General features: G+C 43.9%; 1 protein-coding gene across 2 annotated transcripts in view; it reads left to right on the top strand.

The window, feature by feature from the left end:
- Nucleotides 1–19,793, top strand: part of igsf3 (immunoglobulin superfamily, member 3) — a 62,905-nt gene that overhangs the window by 27,887 nt on the left and 15,225 nt on the right. For both annotated transcript variants that reach the window (XM_023415862.2, XM_023415861.2), the window contains 3 exons: nt 11,501–11,920; nt 15,233–15,619; nt 18,188–18,589. In XM_023415862.2, coding sequence (XP_023271630.1) covers nt 11,501–11,920; nt 15,233–15,619; nt 18,188–18,589 — 1,209 coding nt within the window. The remainder of the gene's footprint in view (nt 1–11,500; nt 11,921–15,232; nt 15,620–18,187; nt 18,590–19,793) is intronic.

The raw sequence follows: 19,793 nt of genomic DNA, 5'->3' as shown, positions 1-19,793 counted from the left end.
AAATCTTTGATGCTCTAAAGGATTTCAGTCAACGATAGCTTTGCACACAGCTCTTCTCAAACGCTCTTAGGAAGATTTGTCTTTCATACTCCCACCTCTCTTCAGACTACCCCTCCTCTCACGCCTTGCCTTTTAATCTGCCGCTTACTCTCCATCTTCCCAACACACTCACTCAGGCTCATTTCCTGGCTGGGCCTCAGTGAGAGGTAGTGTCATATTGTGTAAATGTGTGTGTATGTGCCCATATGTGTTTGCGTGCGTCTTAGTTAGTGTTAAATCCTCCTCTTCTGCCTTTGTGTAAACACCGTCTCATATCTGAAAGCTTCTTCTCACCATGGATCCCTCTCTTATCACAACATTCAGCCTTTTAACTCCACGTCACCATTCTCCTGCTACAATAACAAAGCCCACTCTTTCACCCGCTGCCCATCTTTCTTTTCTTTTCTTCTCCCACTTTCTGCTTTTGTTATGCCTCTCCCTCTCTGCTTGTGCTGTCCAGTGAGAAAACATGAAAACATGGGCAAATGCACATAATTCTAATAAAACAAAGTGGTGCAACTTGAAGGAGGAATGAAAAATGCTTTATTAATCCTGCATACTTCTACGGACAAGTGAAAGTTTTCAGTTGATAGACATTGTAGAAATTGTCTAATCTCTTCAGAGAGTTTTTAAACCAGCATGAGTTATTTTATTTCATTATATCATCTATTTTTGCCCACCTCTGGGCAACCCAAAGAGTTGTAAACACAACGTTGACATAACACTTTCTAAAGTGATAGCAAACAGTTGCCTATACACATCCAGCAGACATTTAGAGCCACATTTCTAGCCAACTGGACTATTCACGGTTCTTGTTGCTCTGTGTCGGTGTATAGATGTGTTCACCAGCTAGTTGCTAACTTTGTCTGCTGTTTGATGCTGGGCAGGTAGTGTATAGTAAGGAGCTTTTAGCTGGAAGCAGCTGGAAACAAGGCTGTTGAGAGTGGTGAAACTGAAACAAAACAAGCAGCTGCTGGACGTAAAACCAAAACAATGAGCTGAGAGAAGCTAAAATGCTCAGTACAGCCGATGGGGTGAGTGCTGAGTTGGGTGACTGTTTTCTCTGGGTTTGTCACTATGAGCGACATCCTTTCGCATCATAGTAACTGAATCTGTTGTTGATATTATAATAGTGATCAGAGCAGCTTAGCATGTTAGCACACTGTCCTGCACGTGCTGTGAAGGAACATGTCTACACACAAGGTCAGTCACAAGTCACTATAGCCCATTGTTTAACTCTAGCTTAGTGACCGTGCAGCTGCTCTCCATTCAGCAGTGGCCAAGGTTATATCAAGCCTCTTATTGATAGTGAGTGTAGGAGGATACAAACATCTGAGGGAGGGCAAGAGGCGCCTTAGAGTCCAAGGGACAGAGAGTATGCATCACTTTATTAGGACAAAGGTCAAGGAAGGTCTTCAACGTGATTTAAGTAAGACATTATTTAGCTATCCAATAGAAATGGTACACATGTATGTGAGAGACATGGAATAACCTTATTCAATGTTGAGCCATGTGAGAAAGTGTCTTAAGATTCGGGATGACATTGCATTAGTTAACCTGTTAATCTGTAATTGCCCATCACCTATCTCCTTGATGCATAAATACTTCTGCTTAAGTGTCTCCTGAAAACTCCTTTATCCAGCTCACAAGATTGCACACATGCTAGATGTTAGCATGTTAACCTGCTAATTCCCCTACTGTTCACATCAACCTTCATTCATTATATTCCTTATTGAAAAGACTCACAGATTAATTTAGTCTCCTTGCGTCTCTCCTCAAATCCCTTGCCACCCTCAGTGGAAGTTCAGCTTGTATTGTTCAGAATTTGTTTTTAAATTATTTTAATTCAAATAAAGTGTACATGTACATGAAAACTTTCCAAACATGTAGTAACTAAAAGGCCACCCAGAGAGCGCAGACCTCCATCTAGGCTAGTGTCAAACAACATACACCAGACTTGAGAGAAAAAATATTTCACTTTATAGTAAATGATCCGGATCTGCCTCAGAATTTAATGGGTTCTCCCCATGCCCCACCCCTCCACCAAGTTTGGTGCAAATGAATTTTGAAATGCTATTATATAATTAATGGCTGTCTAAATTCACGCAGCACTTGCTATAGTAAAAACAAATGCTGTGCCAGTAAGTTCTGTTATTAACCTTGTGTATGTTCTTTTAAAAAAAAAAAATGTTAATAAGCATCAAACCCCTGAAGACTATTTGTAATTCAGTGACCCAGCGTGGCTGAGTCACAGCTCTGGAGGAAATACTTGGGTGAGTAGAGGGGAGAACCACAGTCAGTTATACTACTGTGTGTGTCAGAGAGCAGCTGTCCCCTCAGGATTGACTGTATGTGTGAGTGTGTGTGTGTGTGTGTGTGTGTTTGGGTGGGTGCGTAAGAGAGACAGAGAGACTGAACCCAATTGTGATGTGCCTCTCCTCCTACCTTTAGGTATAATGAGCTGTGTTAGCCACAGGGGCTTGGCTCTGTCTCGGTCTCCCTCTCACACACACTAACACACACACAGCAGATGTTACTCCCTTTACTAGTTTTTTGACCCCCAAGGATAAAAACTTTAAGCTTTCAACTTTCAATATGGTCATTGTCTGACTGACATGTAGCGTATAAGCTGGTTAAAGAGGGATCAGCAGCTCGATAAAACGTGCCTGCCTGTGTTCAAAGACAGTCACGAAGAGGACGAGCTGGAGGAGGAAGGAGGCTGAGAAAAACAGAATAAGTGATAATTGGGTGCTGACAAGCAACTTGTCTAACGAAAAGGAAACTCACCAGATAATGTGGTGGAGAGAGGCGGCGTGGATGGCGGTGGTGAGGAGAAAATTGTGAGGAGAAAAATGGGACAGAGCCCGAAGAGGAATGACAATGTAAGGAGACAGGAAAGATTGCTTCAGAGACCCCTTTTATTAAATGAAGAGGCCTCTTCCTTTCAGTCATTGTGACCTCTGTGTTACAGCACAGGACACACACTTACACCCGCTGAGAGTGATGTTCCATTAACAGGAGACCTCAGCAGCTCCCAACTGAAAATCTCATAACAGCATCTGTAAGATCCCTCATATCCTCTCAAGCCTTTTCTTGTATCCCCTTTTTATTTCTATTTCATCTACCCTACCCTTTTTAGAAGATCGGAGGTGGTGTGTTATGATAGGACTGTGTGGAAGCCTCTTTGATCAGACAGGATAATGTGAGACATTCAACTCATGGTGCCTCATTTAAAAAGCAAATTATAGACAAATTTATTTTAATTTGTACCAGTTTGTTTTATAAAATCTCAAAATCAAGCAATTTACGCTTTTAGAGCAGTATGACTGGGGGTTTATGCTCAGTCTGTGGTCTGTGATCCAGATAATAAACAACTGTTAATTCATTCATAACATAAGGAGTCTGTTTATTCTGTACACACTTAGCTAAAACTTTGTATCTTGCTTGTTTTGGCCTGATCAAATCTGCTTACAAGTTGCTCTTGTTTATCATCCCTGAAATTTTAAGGGAAAGACAGGTAAGGGTTGACGTTCAACACAAAGCTGAAATGAAAACTGATTCAGCCCTCTAATACACACAGCTTGACTATGTGGCTTCATTGATCTGGAGAGGGAAAATAATATTTAACAAAAAGATTCTTTATAAGATAACTACTTCATTATTCAAAAGAAGAAAAAAAAAGAAATTCTATGACTGCTGATGAGCTATGAATTAATCTTATCAAGGTCCTGCATTTTGCAGATATAGTAGTTGCTTTTGTTGCATCGATGAATGTGTTGTGATTGGTGTGTTACGTAAGCATTTACTCATTATGCCAAAATGTATTCGGCAATGTGAAAAGCATTTTTGCCTCTGACCAAGACCTTAGCTGTGTCAACGTCAAATGTTTGACAGATTTCCAAACTGAGAGCTGTTAGGTAGCTACAAATTAGTCCAGACTCCACAGCACCATCCACATACAGACTAATGAATGTGCTGTCATGCTTCCCATTGTGTTTCCTTATTAAGAAGTCGTGTTCCAAGGCTTCATCAGCACCTCTACCATCAATTTCTTGCCATATGAACTACAATTATAAAGTAGAAGAAGTCGTTGAGTAATTGCATCTGACTTTTTGTATGTGATAGATTTTATATATATTATAACAACAAAACTATAATATAGTCTTCATTTTGAATGTTACAAATTGATGGAAAATTGATTAAAAGTCAATAATTCATAATTCAGTCAGCTAAATCCCTTCCCTCAAACCGGTATTCCAATCATAGCTTATTAACCATTGCTAGACATGGTAGATCTGTCAAGCTCACAGTTTCCCCCAGATGCAGAAGCAGTGTCCATGGGGGCTCTAATAAGAGCAATGCTCAGCATTTAAAGCATTTGGAAGGATGATGTCTTTTTTTTTTTTTTAGCTTTTTTTTTTTTAGCCAAGATAAGCTGCTGTTACTGTATAGCAAGGTGATGTCAGCAGCATGTCCCCCTTTTTGTTGGATTTGAGTAACTCATCTTATTTTAAGAATTATTAAGACTTGATTGGTAAACCTGCCACTGTTCTCATTGTAAACTGCAAATGTACCATGTAGGAACAAACATTTTGCCTGACTCATAGCAACACATTGTTTCCCTGGGTTCATGCAATGCACAACATCTTTTGTGCCTTTTTTTACATAAAGCATGAATGTGTGAAAACACAGAGTGAAGGAGTCGTGTTCTTTATCTTAGAGTCAATTAGGTGCAGGGCTCATCTGATCATGCGTGTGTGTTGTATTATGTATATATCCCCCACTGTGCAGCTAGATCCCATATTGCAGCCATCAGCTCCCGTCTTCTGTGGTTTTTTTTTTTTTTTTCTTCACCCCTTTCTTCTATGCTAAAGAGGGCTCCCACATGACTGTTTTTTTGCTCCAAGACATGATCCTCACTCTGCCCTTTTTTTTTTTCTTGTTTTACTCCATATCCTATCCTTATTATCAGTACAAGCTCTTGAGAATGGTGTTTAGACCTCAGTTTGTCAGAGTTCGCTTTACTGGTTGCTCACACTGTTTTGTTTGAAGACCTGCTTGATTTCCCAGTCTCCCGAGAAAGTGGTTGCCCTGAGTGTTGCTTGCCAGATTTGTGTTAGTGTTAGTGCGTGCATGAATTTAGGGGAAGTGAAGGAAGACTGACAAGTACACTATCTATATATAGGCTACAACAGGATAATAATAATCTATCTGAAGTATATTTTTCACTCCCTGCATAGGAAGGAGTGTGTGTTAGGTTGTGGGATGTAGCAAGCGTAAGAGCACTGCCTCTTTGTTATTCATCTTTCCTCTTTTCTTCCTTTTCCTTTGTATTCATATGCTCACCTTCTCCCCCTTCCTCCTACTTTGCCCTCCTCTCACCCAGTTTCCCAATTGAAACTCTTCATCCCTCATTCTGACTCATCAACAGCTCTCACAGAGAAGAACAAAAGCCCGGAGGATGTGAATGGGCAGGATAATAGATAATAAGTATGAGAAAGACAGGTGTAGGCACAGTTTCTGTTTATTTCTCTTTCTATCACTCCCTGACCCAATGTGCCTGCATGTATTGCAGGCACATTGGGTCAGTGAGGGACGTCTGCTCGGTGATGAGGCCCGGGCTCACATGAAGTGGAGCTGAGGATCGCCCACTCGCTCTGTTCTCCTCTCAGCAGTACTCTCAGTTTCACAGAGTAATTAACAATAATTACCCTACTGGCTTTGCCAAATGGTCATTTGCTTTGCAGCAGCACACACACACACACACACACACACACACACACACTAACACGCACAAACAAACAGACACTTAAGGCCATTATACACTGAAAAGGAGTAGCCACTTCAGCTGTGACCTAACATCTGCGGTGTTATGTAGTAGTGTTGTGAATGTCATACACTACAGGGCAATATGTGGACTACCCTGGTCCATATATTTTTGTGTGCTTTTAGATTGGGCTGTTAGTTCCATTTAAGGAAAATCTTAGTTGGCCTACAGCGTTTGATGAAGGCCTTTCCTGGTTCAACGAAGCAGTGCGCCTGAGCAGAAGCACAGCCAAAAAAAGGGTTTCTGGGTTTGGTTTGGAAGAGCTTGACTGGCCTACAAACAGCCATAACATTAAGATTCACTTGATTAATCCTTACTCAGATCTGACTTCACTAGGTGTAAAGCCGTTCCTCTGGTTTGGGTTGCAGTTCAGCTGTTCTGCCACCAGGTGGCTACGCTCTTCTTCCACATCTGCCTGAGCAATTTCTCGACAAGGTCGACGTTATCAGTTTGGGTTCTTGCACATCCAGCTTTACACAAATCCTGACGCCTAGCAATTTCAACCGCTAACCTCTTTCACATCCAGCTTTACACGATGTTGAGTCATAACAACTTGTGGAGGTTCACCAAGAAGTTTGCTGGAGGTATTTGAAACTTCTTTATCATTCAGCTAAACACAATGTCCTTGGGCGCAATCTCCATGGAGATCCTCACATAACTTCAACCCCAGATATGGATGGATGGATGGATGGATGGATGGATGGATGGATGGATGGATGGGAGCAAACCCCTGCAGCCAGTTTCCAACATCTTGTGGAACACCTTCCCAGAAAAGCAGAGAGTAGCAGATTTGATACTTTGTTCAGGTGTCCACCTACATTTGTCTATGTAGTGTAGCTAGTGGGGTCAGCCCATCAGCTCTCATAGTTTCTGCTGACTGCCTCACCGTACAGTCTGTTGCAGTATTTGTCAACAGGCATGAATGAATTCAAAGATATGTGAGAGAAAAGCTCCCTTGTGGATATTGCCTTTGTTACACACCTTTTGATATCTACTCCCTCATTTTCATTGGCCAGCAGCTAGTGGCAAAAGTTTGACATTTCCAAATTGATTCTAAGCTACCAGCAGACTCTCGGAGAAATAAACAGACCCAGAAACTTGCTGCCTTCATGCTTAACACTTAGGCATTTAAATGAGCACAAACACATAACACATCAACATGCACATGTGCAAACAAATGCAAAGAAATTCAGTGAAATGACATCTGTGTGGGTGCATACATGTGTTGTTTGTGTTGGTGGAAGGAGAGAGCGCATGTTTATGTGAGCAAGAACATGTGTAGCAGTGGCAACATCCAGAGGGTACTGTGATTCTCTCCAGTTCCTCATGTAATCATCTTCTCCCGTGACAAGACCACAAGAGCGAGCTCAAAGTGTTGGGTGGTTGGATCTTCACTATTTGCTGGGGTTTTTTTTTCTTCCACCTTTTAAAAACCACGTCCCCCCCACGAACAGCCATATATGAAAACACTGAACACACAAACAAACACTGCTATTTGATTTCCTGTTACGTCTTTTCTCTGTGAAGAATCTTTTCTGCTTCTGCGACTTCAATAGCCATCTCAGACACTGCAGAGAGAAGTTTGGGTGCATGCAGAATGTAGAGATCAGACTTCATAAATTATCATCTTTTTCTCTTCTTGTGTCGTCTTTGCGAAATCCCTTTTCCTCCATTTTTGTGTCCTCATGTCCCCCACAATTCTATCCCTGTGTGACTGGACTTAAAAGGCCAGCTTGAGGGATGACAACCGTCACTCACTTCAGAGGGCTGAGAGAGCAGGGGAAGATCAGGAATGGAGAGAGATGAAAGCAAAAATTGCAGATGAGGTAGAGCAGGAAGAGAGTAGTTTTAAAGATTTATAAAGGACTGACAGCTTTTGTGTCAAAAGCAGAATAACAGAGACATGTTTTTCTTCACATCCACAAGAGAACCTGCATCTCAAGCTGGTAAAGATTACCTGATTTATCTGTAAAAAAAAAAAAAATTTTTTAATCACTAGCACTTGAGAGATTCCAGTGTCTACGAATGTGGTACAAATAAGGAAAATTATCTCAGAACCGTCATGAATTCCCTGAGCTGTTTATTTTATGGTAATAAAGATTGGTTCATTGAGTTGCAGTGAACACACGCACAGTTATTTGCAGCGGTGAAATGACTAAATGTGATGCTAAATGTTTTGAATATGTTACGCATTTCCATCCCCATTCCCATCACCCTCAGCACACTTTCTCTGGCAGACTTGTCGGTGTTAGTGAGGTAAATATAAGGTAAGGAAGGGACTATTTTCAGCTAGTGACTGATACACATTTGATGTGATTGTGAGAATTTAATGCTGCAGGATGTTGAATTCCCTTAAACTACTGTGCCCATATTCATCATAATGAAGAAACATGCAATGGCATGATGTAGCTCATTAATGTTTGTAATGGTTTTTTAATAATAATTGTGGTCTGTGATCTCTCTATGGCTATGAATGGTTGAATAAATCCATTGTTGGTTTTGGGATTGGTTGAGTGCAAGAAAAATATTACAAAAATATTTTCTTGAATATTCTCAGATTTGTAATGTAATGGTTGTAATTAGGCACACAGCGGTTATGGTGAAGGTAAAATTAGTCAACAAACACACACACACACACACACACACACACACACACTCACTTTGCGTGTGCCAGAGAATGCCATCTCATGCTGTTCTTAATCCTTCCCAGATTGAGGTCAGTGGGACTATTGGAGGATCTTGGTGTGTTTACAACCTCGGCTCGACCCTTGGAAATGCTGAGATTGGCTGGTGCTATCTGATTGGTTCTGTCTCCCAGATGTATCTGCGCGTAGGGATCTGATTGGCCCAGAGGATTTTATGTGTTAAATATCTCTATAAGAAGCGGACCAAGAGTCGTGAAGAATCAGCCTGCTGTTTTCACGCTCTGTTCCCCAGGTGGTGTTCACAGAGGTGACAGCAGTCAGGTTCAAGATCGGGTTGGTGTTGGGGGAGGTGGGGGTGCGGTTGTTATACTAACCCCCGGGTGTTCTCAGAGGCCCACATCATCATGTGGGAGGGTTACTATGGCAATGGCAGGTTGTAGCGTAGGTGTGTTGTTGTGGTAACAGTATGTCTGTGTGAGGCTGCCGTTCACTCAGTGTTGACTGGAGAGTCAGAGTGGACTTGGCGACATCAGGTCCTTGTAGAGCAAAATCAGATGTTGTTGTGTAATGAAAATTACCTTTTATTTAATGTCATCATTAGACTACAATTAGGCTAAGAGTAACTTGTGTCTTCAAAGGGCTTCATATATATATATATATGTGTGTGTGTGTGGGGGGGTGGGGGAGTGGGGAGGTGCATGTAATATAAATATGGCAACATGAAAACTACCATTTCATATCTGGACACCTTTGCCTCACTTATCAGTCTTCTTTATTTGTAATCACTGAATCTTTCATTTAGACAACACAGATTTATAGAACAATAGCGAAAGCCGTTAGAGCCGTTAGGAGAGACAGATTGCTCAGCCTTAACCTATTATAAATAAAACTTCTGAATATAAACACTGATACAGGCCCAGTAAGATTCCCATGTTTGTCATTTTACCATACAACCAACAAACAAATATATCAGCAGAATGGTTTTATTGCTGCCCATGACTGCCATTAGCCTCCCTTGCTGTTTATCAAGCACTGAAGGTAATTTAGAAGTGGATTACTCATTCAGACCTTGTCAGTATTTTCACGATTGCTTCAAAATATTGCAGGAAACGGTTTATTCTTGTCTGGGCTTACTGTATATATCTCCCGAATGAAGCATCTCATTAGAGTGCCACTGTGTCTGACCCACCTGATTACTCACTTTATTTTCCTGCCACTTCTGTTTTAGCGTTGTTTCCTCTCTTTGAGTGTCTTGTTAAACTCCAGTAACCAGATGTCAAGCCTCTTTTCTCCGCCCCCGCCATCTTTTTTTCTCTGATCTCTGTGCCTTTGTTTCCCCTCCTAGTTTGTTTCATTAGTGGTGTCTGTTTCTCTGTTCTTGCAATCCCCATCTCTCCATTTTACTCATGTTTTTGCACACAAGACACATGAGCACACGCACACACATACACACACAGAGCCATGTGTTTACTTTCAATGCATGCAGGTAGTGCCTACTTGCGTACATTCTGAAGAAAGTGGGAATAAAGCTTTTTCTTCCACATAGCAGGTGAGTTGAGGAGAAGCACAGATCTGAAACGTGCTGATTTGTAGTCTTCACAATGACAATCCCTTAAGAGCCTAAATAGCCAAACATCTTGACAAAGCACTCCACTAGCATATACCCGCACAAAGCAATTCCATTTTTTTGGCTTCTAAGAAGGGCTCCCAGTCACCACATGGCAATGCAAGAAAGCGTCTCTCAGCATTTATTCACTGGATTCATTTTATCCCAGCGTAGCTTAAATGGTTGATTGCTGTCTGTTGTGAACGCTGAACACTAACGTCATAGTATATTCTTTGCATCTTAGGCAGTGTGTGTGTGTGCGTGCGTGCGTGCGTGCGTGCGTGCGTGCGTGCGTGCGTGTGTGTCTGCAGCCTCAAGTCATGGATTGTATAAATGATAGGGAGACGACCAGGATCTGTCTTGTGAGGACACACACATCCAAAACACAGTTGTGAGAGCTCACACTCAGCAAACTGGCACTACTTTTATTTATTTTATTTTTTTTATGACCTTAAGACCTCTTTTCTTTTTGGTTGGCATCAATGCATGACATTTTGGAATCTTAGGTCCAGTGCTATCTGTCAGTCTCTCTCTGTCTCTCTTCCCCACACACACACACACACACACACACACACAAACAGCACCGCTCTGGTACACATCCAAAAATACTTCTTCAGCTAATACAGGGCTTTTTTTTTTTTTTTTTTAAAAAAGCTCTACATGTTTATTTCTGTCGATGTTTGGAGTGTTTCCATCAAATGATCAAATCTTGATGTCTCTGTTGCTTCCTAGCACTCGGCTGTCCCTCTCTCTCATCTCCCCTGTTTGCAACCATCTGGCCTGAAGTCATTCTCTATTGTAGTGTAGATAAAAGGGCTGGGCTGAATTTATGAAAGCAATTTTTTTTAACTTGCAGTTTGTAATTTTAGTATGTGTGATCAAAAAAAGAGAAGTTAAGCGAGAAAGAGCGTGGCTGTAAGTTGCCAGTGTGGAGCTGTTTTGTTTGCTAACCTCATGGGATATAATCAGACTGAAAGAAGTGCCAGAGGGGTCTAAGGAGGCATCTGTGTGTGTGAGATAGAGGAAATGCCATCAACGCATGGTGACATGTGAAAGTCATGTATTAAAAAGGAAATGGAGAGTACAAATGGAACAAAAGCTTGTTTGCATTAACACCTTTTCCTCACAATGGGGAGTAAAACTGATTTTGAACCACTTACAGCAGAATGCCTGTTTATTTTCACCTCCATAATAGTGTCAACCAAAATCGTCTGTTTTTTATTATGAATAGTTCACCACCATCAAACAACAAAATTACATGTTTTTTTTTTTTTTTGTATACAGGCTGAGGGTTTCTAGTGTGCCATCACATCCCCAACAACCTCCACATCTTCTGACTCCAAGTGCTAATGTTCTTTCTTCTTCTTTTCTTCATATTTGCAGTCATCGCTGACTCGTTGACAGTAGCAGCTCCAGCCCAGACTCTGTCCAAGGTGGAAGGCGACACACTACAGCTTACCTGCGAGGTGTCTCGGACCACATTGCAGCACACTCACTTGTCAGTTGGTTGGTACCTTCGATCTCCGGAGGATGCAGCTGCCCCACCCCAGGAGCTGGTCACCTTGTCGAGGGACTTTGTTCTCCGCTCTGGGGGACCGTACCGGCAGCGGATCACAGCGGGGGACCTCAGGCTGGATAAAACCAGCGCTACAGCCTACAGGCTGACCATTCACAAGCTACAGCCGGTGGACCAGGGCCTGCTCTACTGCCAGGCCGCTGAGTGGATTCAGGACCCGGACGGCAGCTGGTTCGCCATGACCCGCAAGCAGAGCGACAAGGCTCAGCTCCGCATTCAGCCCACTGGTGAGTAGAGGGGAGAGATTCTGTGAAAAAGAGGAGGGAGGGAGGGAGGGTAAAGGCTGCTCTACTCTTAGGTCCCTGTCCTTTTGACAAGCACACATGCACGCATGTGGGCTGGCTTCCTCTGATTGCTGATCAGTATCTCGCACTAAGCTCATTAGTGTACTAAAAAGGGCTTAACGAAACCTCCACAGACTCCCCACTTTTGTATTTGTGTCTGTTTGATGGGCAACATTACAAGCGTATCCAAGAATAATTTAACCAGCTCCAAACAGCGTGGGTGTTTGACACGGGAGACCTATGACTTCCACATATACAATCCCTCCAGGCAATGAGTGGCCCAGAGAGCAGGAGCCAAGAATGGGTTTTTCAATCACTCCTCGTCAACAATCACACCAGTCTAGTTTGCGCTTGAGTGCATTAGTGGGAGAATCCATGCTGGTCTGGGGCAAGCTCTGAAGGAGGAGATTGTCTAATGGAAGGGAGTTACTAACTGAGGGAGGAAGACGAAGAAAGAGGGAAGGCATGGGAGGGAGACATGGGATCAAGTAAGTGACAATGGGTGCATTATGGAAATACATGGGAGAAACAAAGAGTGTGTTGAGGAATATGCCTCATATGATAATGATCTAATAAGCTGTCAGCATCTAGACTTGATGGACCAGTAACAAACGACTTCCGACTTGCATGTGCCCATAACCTCCGACCCGACACGACCCCATCACACCCACTATGCTGCACTCCAAAGAATCTCTTTGCATGCTTCCAGGAAAGTTTCCACGGAGATGGTATGATAAACTGTTTTGACATTAGCTCAATTACAAAGGCAGCACACAGTGGCAAGTGTCTTATGCCAGTAAATCACTTCAAAGTGGAATCGTTTTGCCTTTCTCCTTTAAACATCAGATGCGCTCTGGACCAATACAAGTTGATAGTGCCCCAGATAGCGGATGGGTGGATGAGAAGGAGACTGGTGACTCAGATGCGAAGCAGGTTTGTCAGATGAGTTCCTTCTACTTGAAGGAGGAGACAAAAGGCACAAAGAGCTCCCCTCTCAGCACCCTTCATCACTCTTTGTCTTCTCTGTAATCTATAATGGATGGAGGTGTTGTTGCGTGACAAAGAGAATACAGCAGAATTGTGCGCGGCTGTGTGCTCAAACTCAATTCTGTGCACGTGTGAATGCATTTTGATCTCTTCTTGTGTGCTTATACTTATTACATGATGAGGCCACAGCTTGCATAGCTTCAGGCTGAACTTGTATTTGATGTGTGCACCTGTCCGAGTGCATATTTGACAGAGAGACACAAAAAATTTAGAGAGAGAGGGAGCAGCTCCTCCATTAGACTCCTATTATAAAAGATGGAGTGGATCTCAAGACAGCCCCATCACTAGCTAATCACCCACAGCCGGCATCAGGAGCAATGGACAGAATCCTAATGTACCTTTCGCTCTCTGTTTTTACTATCTCTGTCTCTCTCTCTCTCTATCTCTCTATATTTCTTTCTCTCTTTCTCTCACCTCCTCCATTGCAGTCGTGTCTCATCACTGCATTTTTTTTTTTTTTTTTTTTTTTGTCCTGCTCCCTCAGTTTTTCTCCATCACCCACTCTCTCTTTTCTCCGTCTGCTACTTGCACAGTATTGTTTTCTGTCCCAAGTCTCTGTGTCCTTTCAGTTGAACTCTTCCTGTAAAACACAGCCCTAATGGAGCTCCATGCTGAGCGGTGACCAGTTTTTGTCAAAGCAGGTCATGGCTCTTTTTAGCTTTGCTCCCTCTCCATTCAGTTAATTCAAATGTCATAATACAGTGGGTTGCCGTCCTGCTGCCTTGTTATAGCATGGCTGTTCTTTGTTTTGGCCTCTGTGGGTTGTTCTCTTCACGCCTTTGCCATTAAGGGCTGCAAGTAATGATTATTTTATTATCAGTTAATCTAGTGATGATTTCTTTTGTGAATTGGTTTATTGTTTAGTTTATAAAATGTCAAAAATAGAAAAAAAAAATGCAGCACCAAGGAGACAAACTGTCCTAAGCCCAAATATAAAAACTGAAAAAAGCAGCAAATCCTCATATTTGAAGAGCTGGAGGCAGAATGTTTGGCATTTTTATGAGATAAATGAGAAAACTAAGAATTTCTTATCAAAATTGTCATCAAATAAATTCCTGTTTATTGGTCGATGATGATTGTTTCTGCACAAGCAAACACACTTTGTGCGTTTGTATGTCAATATTTAGTATGTGTGAGCATTCATGTTTGTGTATGTCAAAACAATACCCCCTCTTCTCCCTCCCTCCCTCCCCATCAGAACGTTCCCCCGCATAATGAGCCCTATACCAACGGCAGGCTTTGAACTTTTCCATGAGCGTGTTTCTCAGGAAGTCTGTTTAAAGTCTTTGTAATTACAGCTCACGGCTACCACCTCACTGAGAGGCAAAGCAGCCGTCTCTGATACATACCGTGCTCATCATGTGGAAATTAATACAGCAAATAAGACTGAACACACAGCCATGTGTGTGTGTGTGCGCGCACACACGCGCAAACACAGCAGCACATGCGCAGACAGCAAGTGTAATTTGGCCAAGTGGAGGAGCTCGCAGCAGCAGTGTTTACTCGCTTCTCTCTGAGACCATGCAGGAGGAGGAAGAGGGAGCGCCTGACTCTGTTTCAGATCGCTGAAGAGAATTTTAATTAGATGTGTTTTTTATTGCAGAGGTGAAACCAAGGGGAGAGAGAGAGTTAGAGAGAGAGAGGGAGCAGAGCCTCCTGAAAGATCAGCGTTTTACCGGAGTGATGCACCGCATGACCTCAACCTTCTTTAGTCTCTATTCTATCCTCTCATTGGCACTAACTGATGCTATTTTATTGCCCCCCCCCGCATCCCTGACCAAGTTAACTCCCACCTTCACCACCCACCCACTCACTGGCTCTCCTTTAGAGTCGCAAATTGTGGAAATTAAGAAAGCGCAACAGTGTTATGGATTCCATTTGTAGGCCACATTCAGACATCAGTGTTGTTTTAGAAATCAGAAACAAGTTGTTTAGGAACAAAACAAACGCACCCCCTCCCCCCCTCCCCACACACTTACAGTCTTTCCATTCTCCTATTTAATCTAAATGTAGTACTTTGTTCAAGGGGTTTTGTGCATAAATATCTTATCTTACTAAGCCACAATTATGTGCAACACTCAGAGGGAAGGGATTTTCTTTTTTGTTTCATTTATCATATTTTCCCATGCAGTACATAACTTTTTGTTTTCAGCCACTTGTTCTATAACCCCTTAACCCTGATGTCCCCTCTGTGTCTCTTTCACTCAGATCGGGACTTCAGCATCCAGGTGAGCACGGAGCGACGGTCCTTCACGGCCGGTGAGCCGCTGGAGCTTCGCTGCACCATTGAGGCCCAGAATGTCCCCGAGCGCTTCTTCTCGGTGTCGTGGGTCTTCAGCAGCTCACCGGTGGCCGTGGTGGGCCCCAGTGCCGTGCCTGTCCTGGGCCCCGATTATGTCGCCCGCGAGGCGGCTGGTCACATGACCGTACGCAAAGAGAGCACCAACGTGCACCTGCTCAAGCTGCAGCACCTACGCCTCGAAGATGCCGGGAAGTACATCTGTCGCGTGACCGAGCGGGAGAAGACACCCACGGGAGACTTCATCGACCGCAGCAAGAGGTCTCGCAATGTCCAGATCACAGTCCAGCCGCTCAGTGAGTAATAATCTGTTTCACGACGCCACTGCTTTACTTGTCCCGTCTTTAGTTGTCTATTACACTAAGAATGATGAGCTTTTCATAATAGGACTTTTATCTTCATATAGGCAATGGAGAATGTCATACTGTGCTCCTCTCCAGCCTCTCTCTCTGTCTCTCTCTCTCTCTGTCTCTCCCTCTGTCTCTCTCCTTCTCCATTTCTCTCTCTCCCTCCCCCTCGCGCTCTCTACAAGGTGGCCTATAACAGATAGCTGCACAGCCTCTATTGTTAGCTGTGAGTAAGCGGGGAAAGGATAATGGCGCTCTTATTCCTGATGTATTTTCTGTTTGAGTGGATTGCTAAGGATTGGTAATGCAGCATTATGGTCCTTCCCATTTCCTTGGCTTAGCTGGGAGTGGGGGGTGGGTGGGGTGGGGTTACACTATAGTGGGATAATGGAGAGCAGAGGAGTCCAGACTCAAGGAGGCTGAGCTAACAACCATGAAATGAAACCGTGGAAAAAGAAAAGAAGCAGAGAAAAGGGGCCTAGCTCTCCAGGGCCCTCTAAGTGGTTCCCCTGGCTAAATTAATGTGCTCTGCTGGGGCAGTCCTCTTCAGCTGTGTTAAGCAGGAGCTGGCTGGTGCAGTCGTGTCAGGCTCGCAAGCCGAGTGATGCAAATTTACGGTCAAACCTTCAAAACCTTGCTGCCAATCCTCTCATCTGCCACTGAGATTCTTCTTGCTGTCAGTGGCAGCAGTAAAAAAAAACAAAAAAAAAAACAGCCTTACATCTGTGTGGGTCATATGCTCCATTCCCTCTTCTCTTTGCACCCCTATGTCTCTGAGGATTTGAATAGGCAGGAGCCAGCTGCTACCAGTATAATAAAGCATGATAACCACAGAGTAGTATCTCCTCTCAGGCAGCCAACGCTACCTTATCCTGACCGCTCTGCACCGCCTGCTAAATCAGCCCAAAAACAATGGCCCCAAGCCTGCAGCAGTCTCCTGGGAGCCTTTCTGTACGGGAGGTTTTGTTTTTCCAACAAAAGACCGTAATGCCCTATAAAAGATGTTTATAGTGTTTACACAGGATAATAGCCATGGTTATTGGACGAGAACTTCCATGAAGCACAGCAGTAGCGGTCAGGCAGCATTTATTTCATGCACAAATTGCCCTCCACTGTCTGCCCTCTCTCACCTCCCGCGCAGAGACACACACACACACACACACACACACACACACACACAGTCTCAAGATGTGCTTCATCACTCTAATTGTGGGAATTGGGTGAGAGTTGGTAATAGGGTCCGACAGGGGTTAAAGTTGATCAGTCAGAGGCAGGCAAAGGTGACAGGAAAGGAAAAACAGAGGTAAACGCTTGTGACAAATCGGTGTTGATGGATGAGTTTACCTTTGTGGTGGGAAAGGGAGAGACAGCTTACATGCCATACTGAATCTCTATCATATAGACAGAAATGTCAAGAGCAAGGGCAGCGGGAGAAAAAAGAGAGAGGGGATAAACTGCAATGTAACTCCAAAGAGAAGGGAAAGGGAAAGTTAGAGAAACTGTCCAGAAACTAGAGAACTTTAAGGGAGCGAGGATGTTTGTATCAACATGTCTGTCTAACACTCGTCTCTTCACATCTCAGTGTCAAAAAGTGATAGAATACAGTATGTTTTTAGCCGTGGTAAAAAAAAAAATATGAAGCTGTTAAAATGAAAGACAGAAAAGAACAAGAAAAGGAAGGATTTTCCTTTTGTTCATTTGAGTGTGATAGAAGTGAGAGGCGTTTATTCCGTATTCACAGAGAGCTCATGCTTATTAGGAGGGAAGAGGGAAGCAGCAGTGCTTGGCCTGAGGGGAAAGGAAGGAGAAAAAAAAAAAGGAGAAACCTTGAGCCACACCCCCAGAAGACGGCAGTGTCGGGCCCCACAGAGCTAAGAGAGCCTTCAGGTCAACCACAGCCCCATAATGTTTGATGGACGCTGAAGGGATGAGAGCGGACATAAAGCAGAAAAACAGAGCAGGAGAGCCAGTAAAGACTTTTATCCTCCTCTTCTTCTGAAGTGCCACTGAGCCCTGTGATCTCAGTCTTATTTCCTGTGCCCTTGTGGACTTGGTCAGCAAAGCTACACAAGGTTCATAGAGAGAATCTCAACCCACACGCACAAACTCACCAGGGCCTCTTCTCTGGCTGTCACTCTGATGTGCCCGAGGCCAGTTACAAACTGCGATATCGTCCTCCCCACACACGCTCTTACAAACACACACACACACACACACACACACACACACACACACACACACATGCAAGCATGAGAACACACCTGCGCAGCGCACTTGCACAGGATTGTGTTATACTCCCGGGAACAGGCTCAACAATTTGTTTTACTGCCCCTGGCCTTCTGAATGATTCAATGCGGAGAATGTGATTTTTGTTGTCTGTGAGATCCAGCGTGAGAGGGAGTTGAGATTTTGAGGAACTTTTTCGAGCTCCTTCCCTGTCTCCTGTCTTTATGCATCCTGTCTCAGATATGTGCTTTTCACGCTCACCTCCTTGTCTCTTTTTTTTTTCCCTCTCAGAGAGCAACATCACCGTGTCGTTGTCCAGTAACTCCTCAGAGGTCCTAGAGGGCGACGTGATCCAGTTGATCTGCTCAGTCCAGTCGACCACAGGCCCCCTGTCTGTTGTCTGGCAGTGGACAGACAAGCAGGGAACTGGAGCGGCCCAGGAGGTGGCGTCTGTGGGCCGAGACGGCACGATTTGGACCAGCCCCACCTACAGGGAGCGCTCCAGTTATGGGGAGATACGTGTGGAGAAGGTTCGAGAAGACACATTCTCTCTGTCCCTGTACAATTCCTTACCGGGAGACGAGGGCCAGTACCGCTGCACAGCCACTGATTGGTCTCAGACAGACCCAGAGCTAAACTGGGAGAAGATGGGAGAGAAGTCAGCCACCAAGACAGTCACTGTCAAGACTGTTGGTAAGTTTTAGAAGGCTAATTTAACACTGTGCACATTGGAATACCTCTGAGTCAGTAAAGCATGTAAACACTGAAGACAAGACGGTGTGTCTGCACGAATGCACACCCTGAGAGAGAGGCAAGTGGTTTGTGACTTGCTTAAGACTGATGAATGGCTCAGGCAGAACATGCAGTTCACATATTAGAATACACAATGGTTTATTCATGCCCCGCCCAGGGGAATGAGCTATTATCGCACACAAATACACACACACACACACACACACACAGACACACACACACACACACACACACCACCTGCCACACATTAAGAGCAAGGCCTCCATGACACCCATCACAGGCGCACACACTCACAGTCACCCATATGGATTAGCCAGAATTATTAGAATGGAAATGCAGCAGCAATGTGTTTCACAGTCTGTGGGTCTCCTCTGTCAGTGCTGAGTTAAGCTTAACATCCTCGGTACAGGCTGAGGAAGCCACTGGAGCGGGGCAGTTAGGAGCTGGCAGGCCAGGAGCACTGGGCTCAATGCACACACATACACACACACACACACACACACACACACACACACACACACAGACACACACACACACACACACACCAACCAACCAACGGATTAGCTCCCTGCAGCAACACACAGCGGTGCTGCAGAGAGGAGATGTCAGTTTTTAAGTGGCCATTTGTTATATTCGGGCAACAACAAAAACATTAGTTTGAGGAACAAGGGACGTATTATGCAAATGAGGGAAAAGAAGTCCAAAGCTGCTCGTCTCTCTTCAGTTACACTCCTCGACATCTCCTCCTCTTCTCCTCCATGCTTGTTGATCAAAGGATTTTCCAAATGTGCGCTGTTGTGTGACAGCCAGTGTGTGTGTGTTTAACTTCGTCTCAGACTTGTTTTTGGATCCTCATTTTTCTCACTTTAGCTTCCAAATGCAGTATCATTGGAGCTAAACCCGCCATGCAGATAGAGCATTCCTGTGTTTCAGCTTTCTTCTTCTTCTACAACCCTCGCCTTGCTTCTTATATGCTAGCACCTAATAAATAAAGAAGAAGAAACTTGATCTCTATCTCCCCTCTGAGCTCAGATTGGGCTTCACCCTGACCTGTCCTCTGAGTGAACCAGACAACAGGCTAAAGATAGATGCACTTATATAGCACCTTTTTTACCTTAGTGGTTACAAAACACTTACAACCTTT

This window comes from Seriola lalandi, unplaced genomic scaffold (genome assembly GCF_002814215.2).
Source record: "Seriola lalandi dorsalis isolate HSWRI2012SDOR001 ecotype SW California unplaced genomic scaffold, Sedor1 jcf7180002054559, whole genome shotgun sequence".
Classification (NCBI taxonomy): Eukaryota; Metazoa; Chordata; class Actinopteri; order Carangiformes; family Carangidae; genus Seriola; species Seriola lalandi.
The sequence above is the reverse complement of the archived record's forward strand: the minus strand, read 5'-3'. Positions and strand labels throughout refer to the sequence as shown.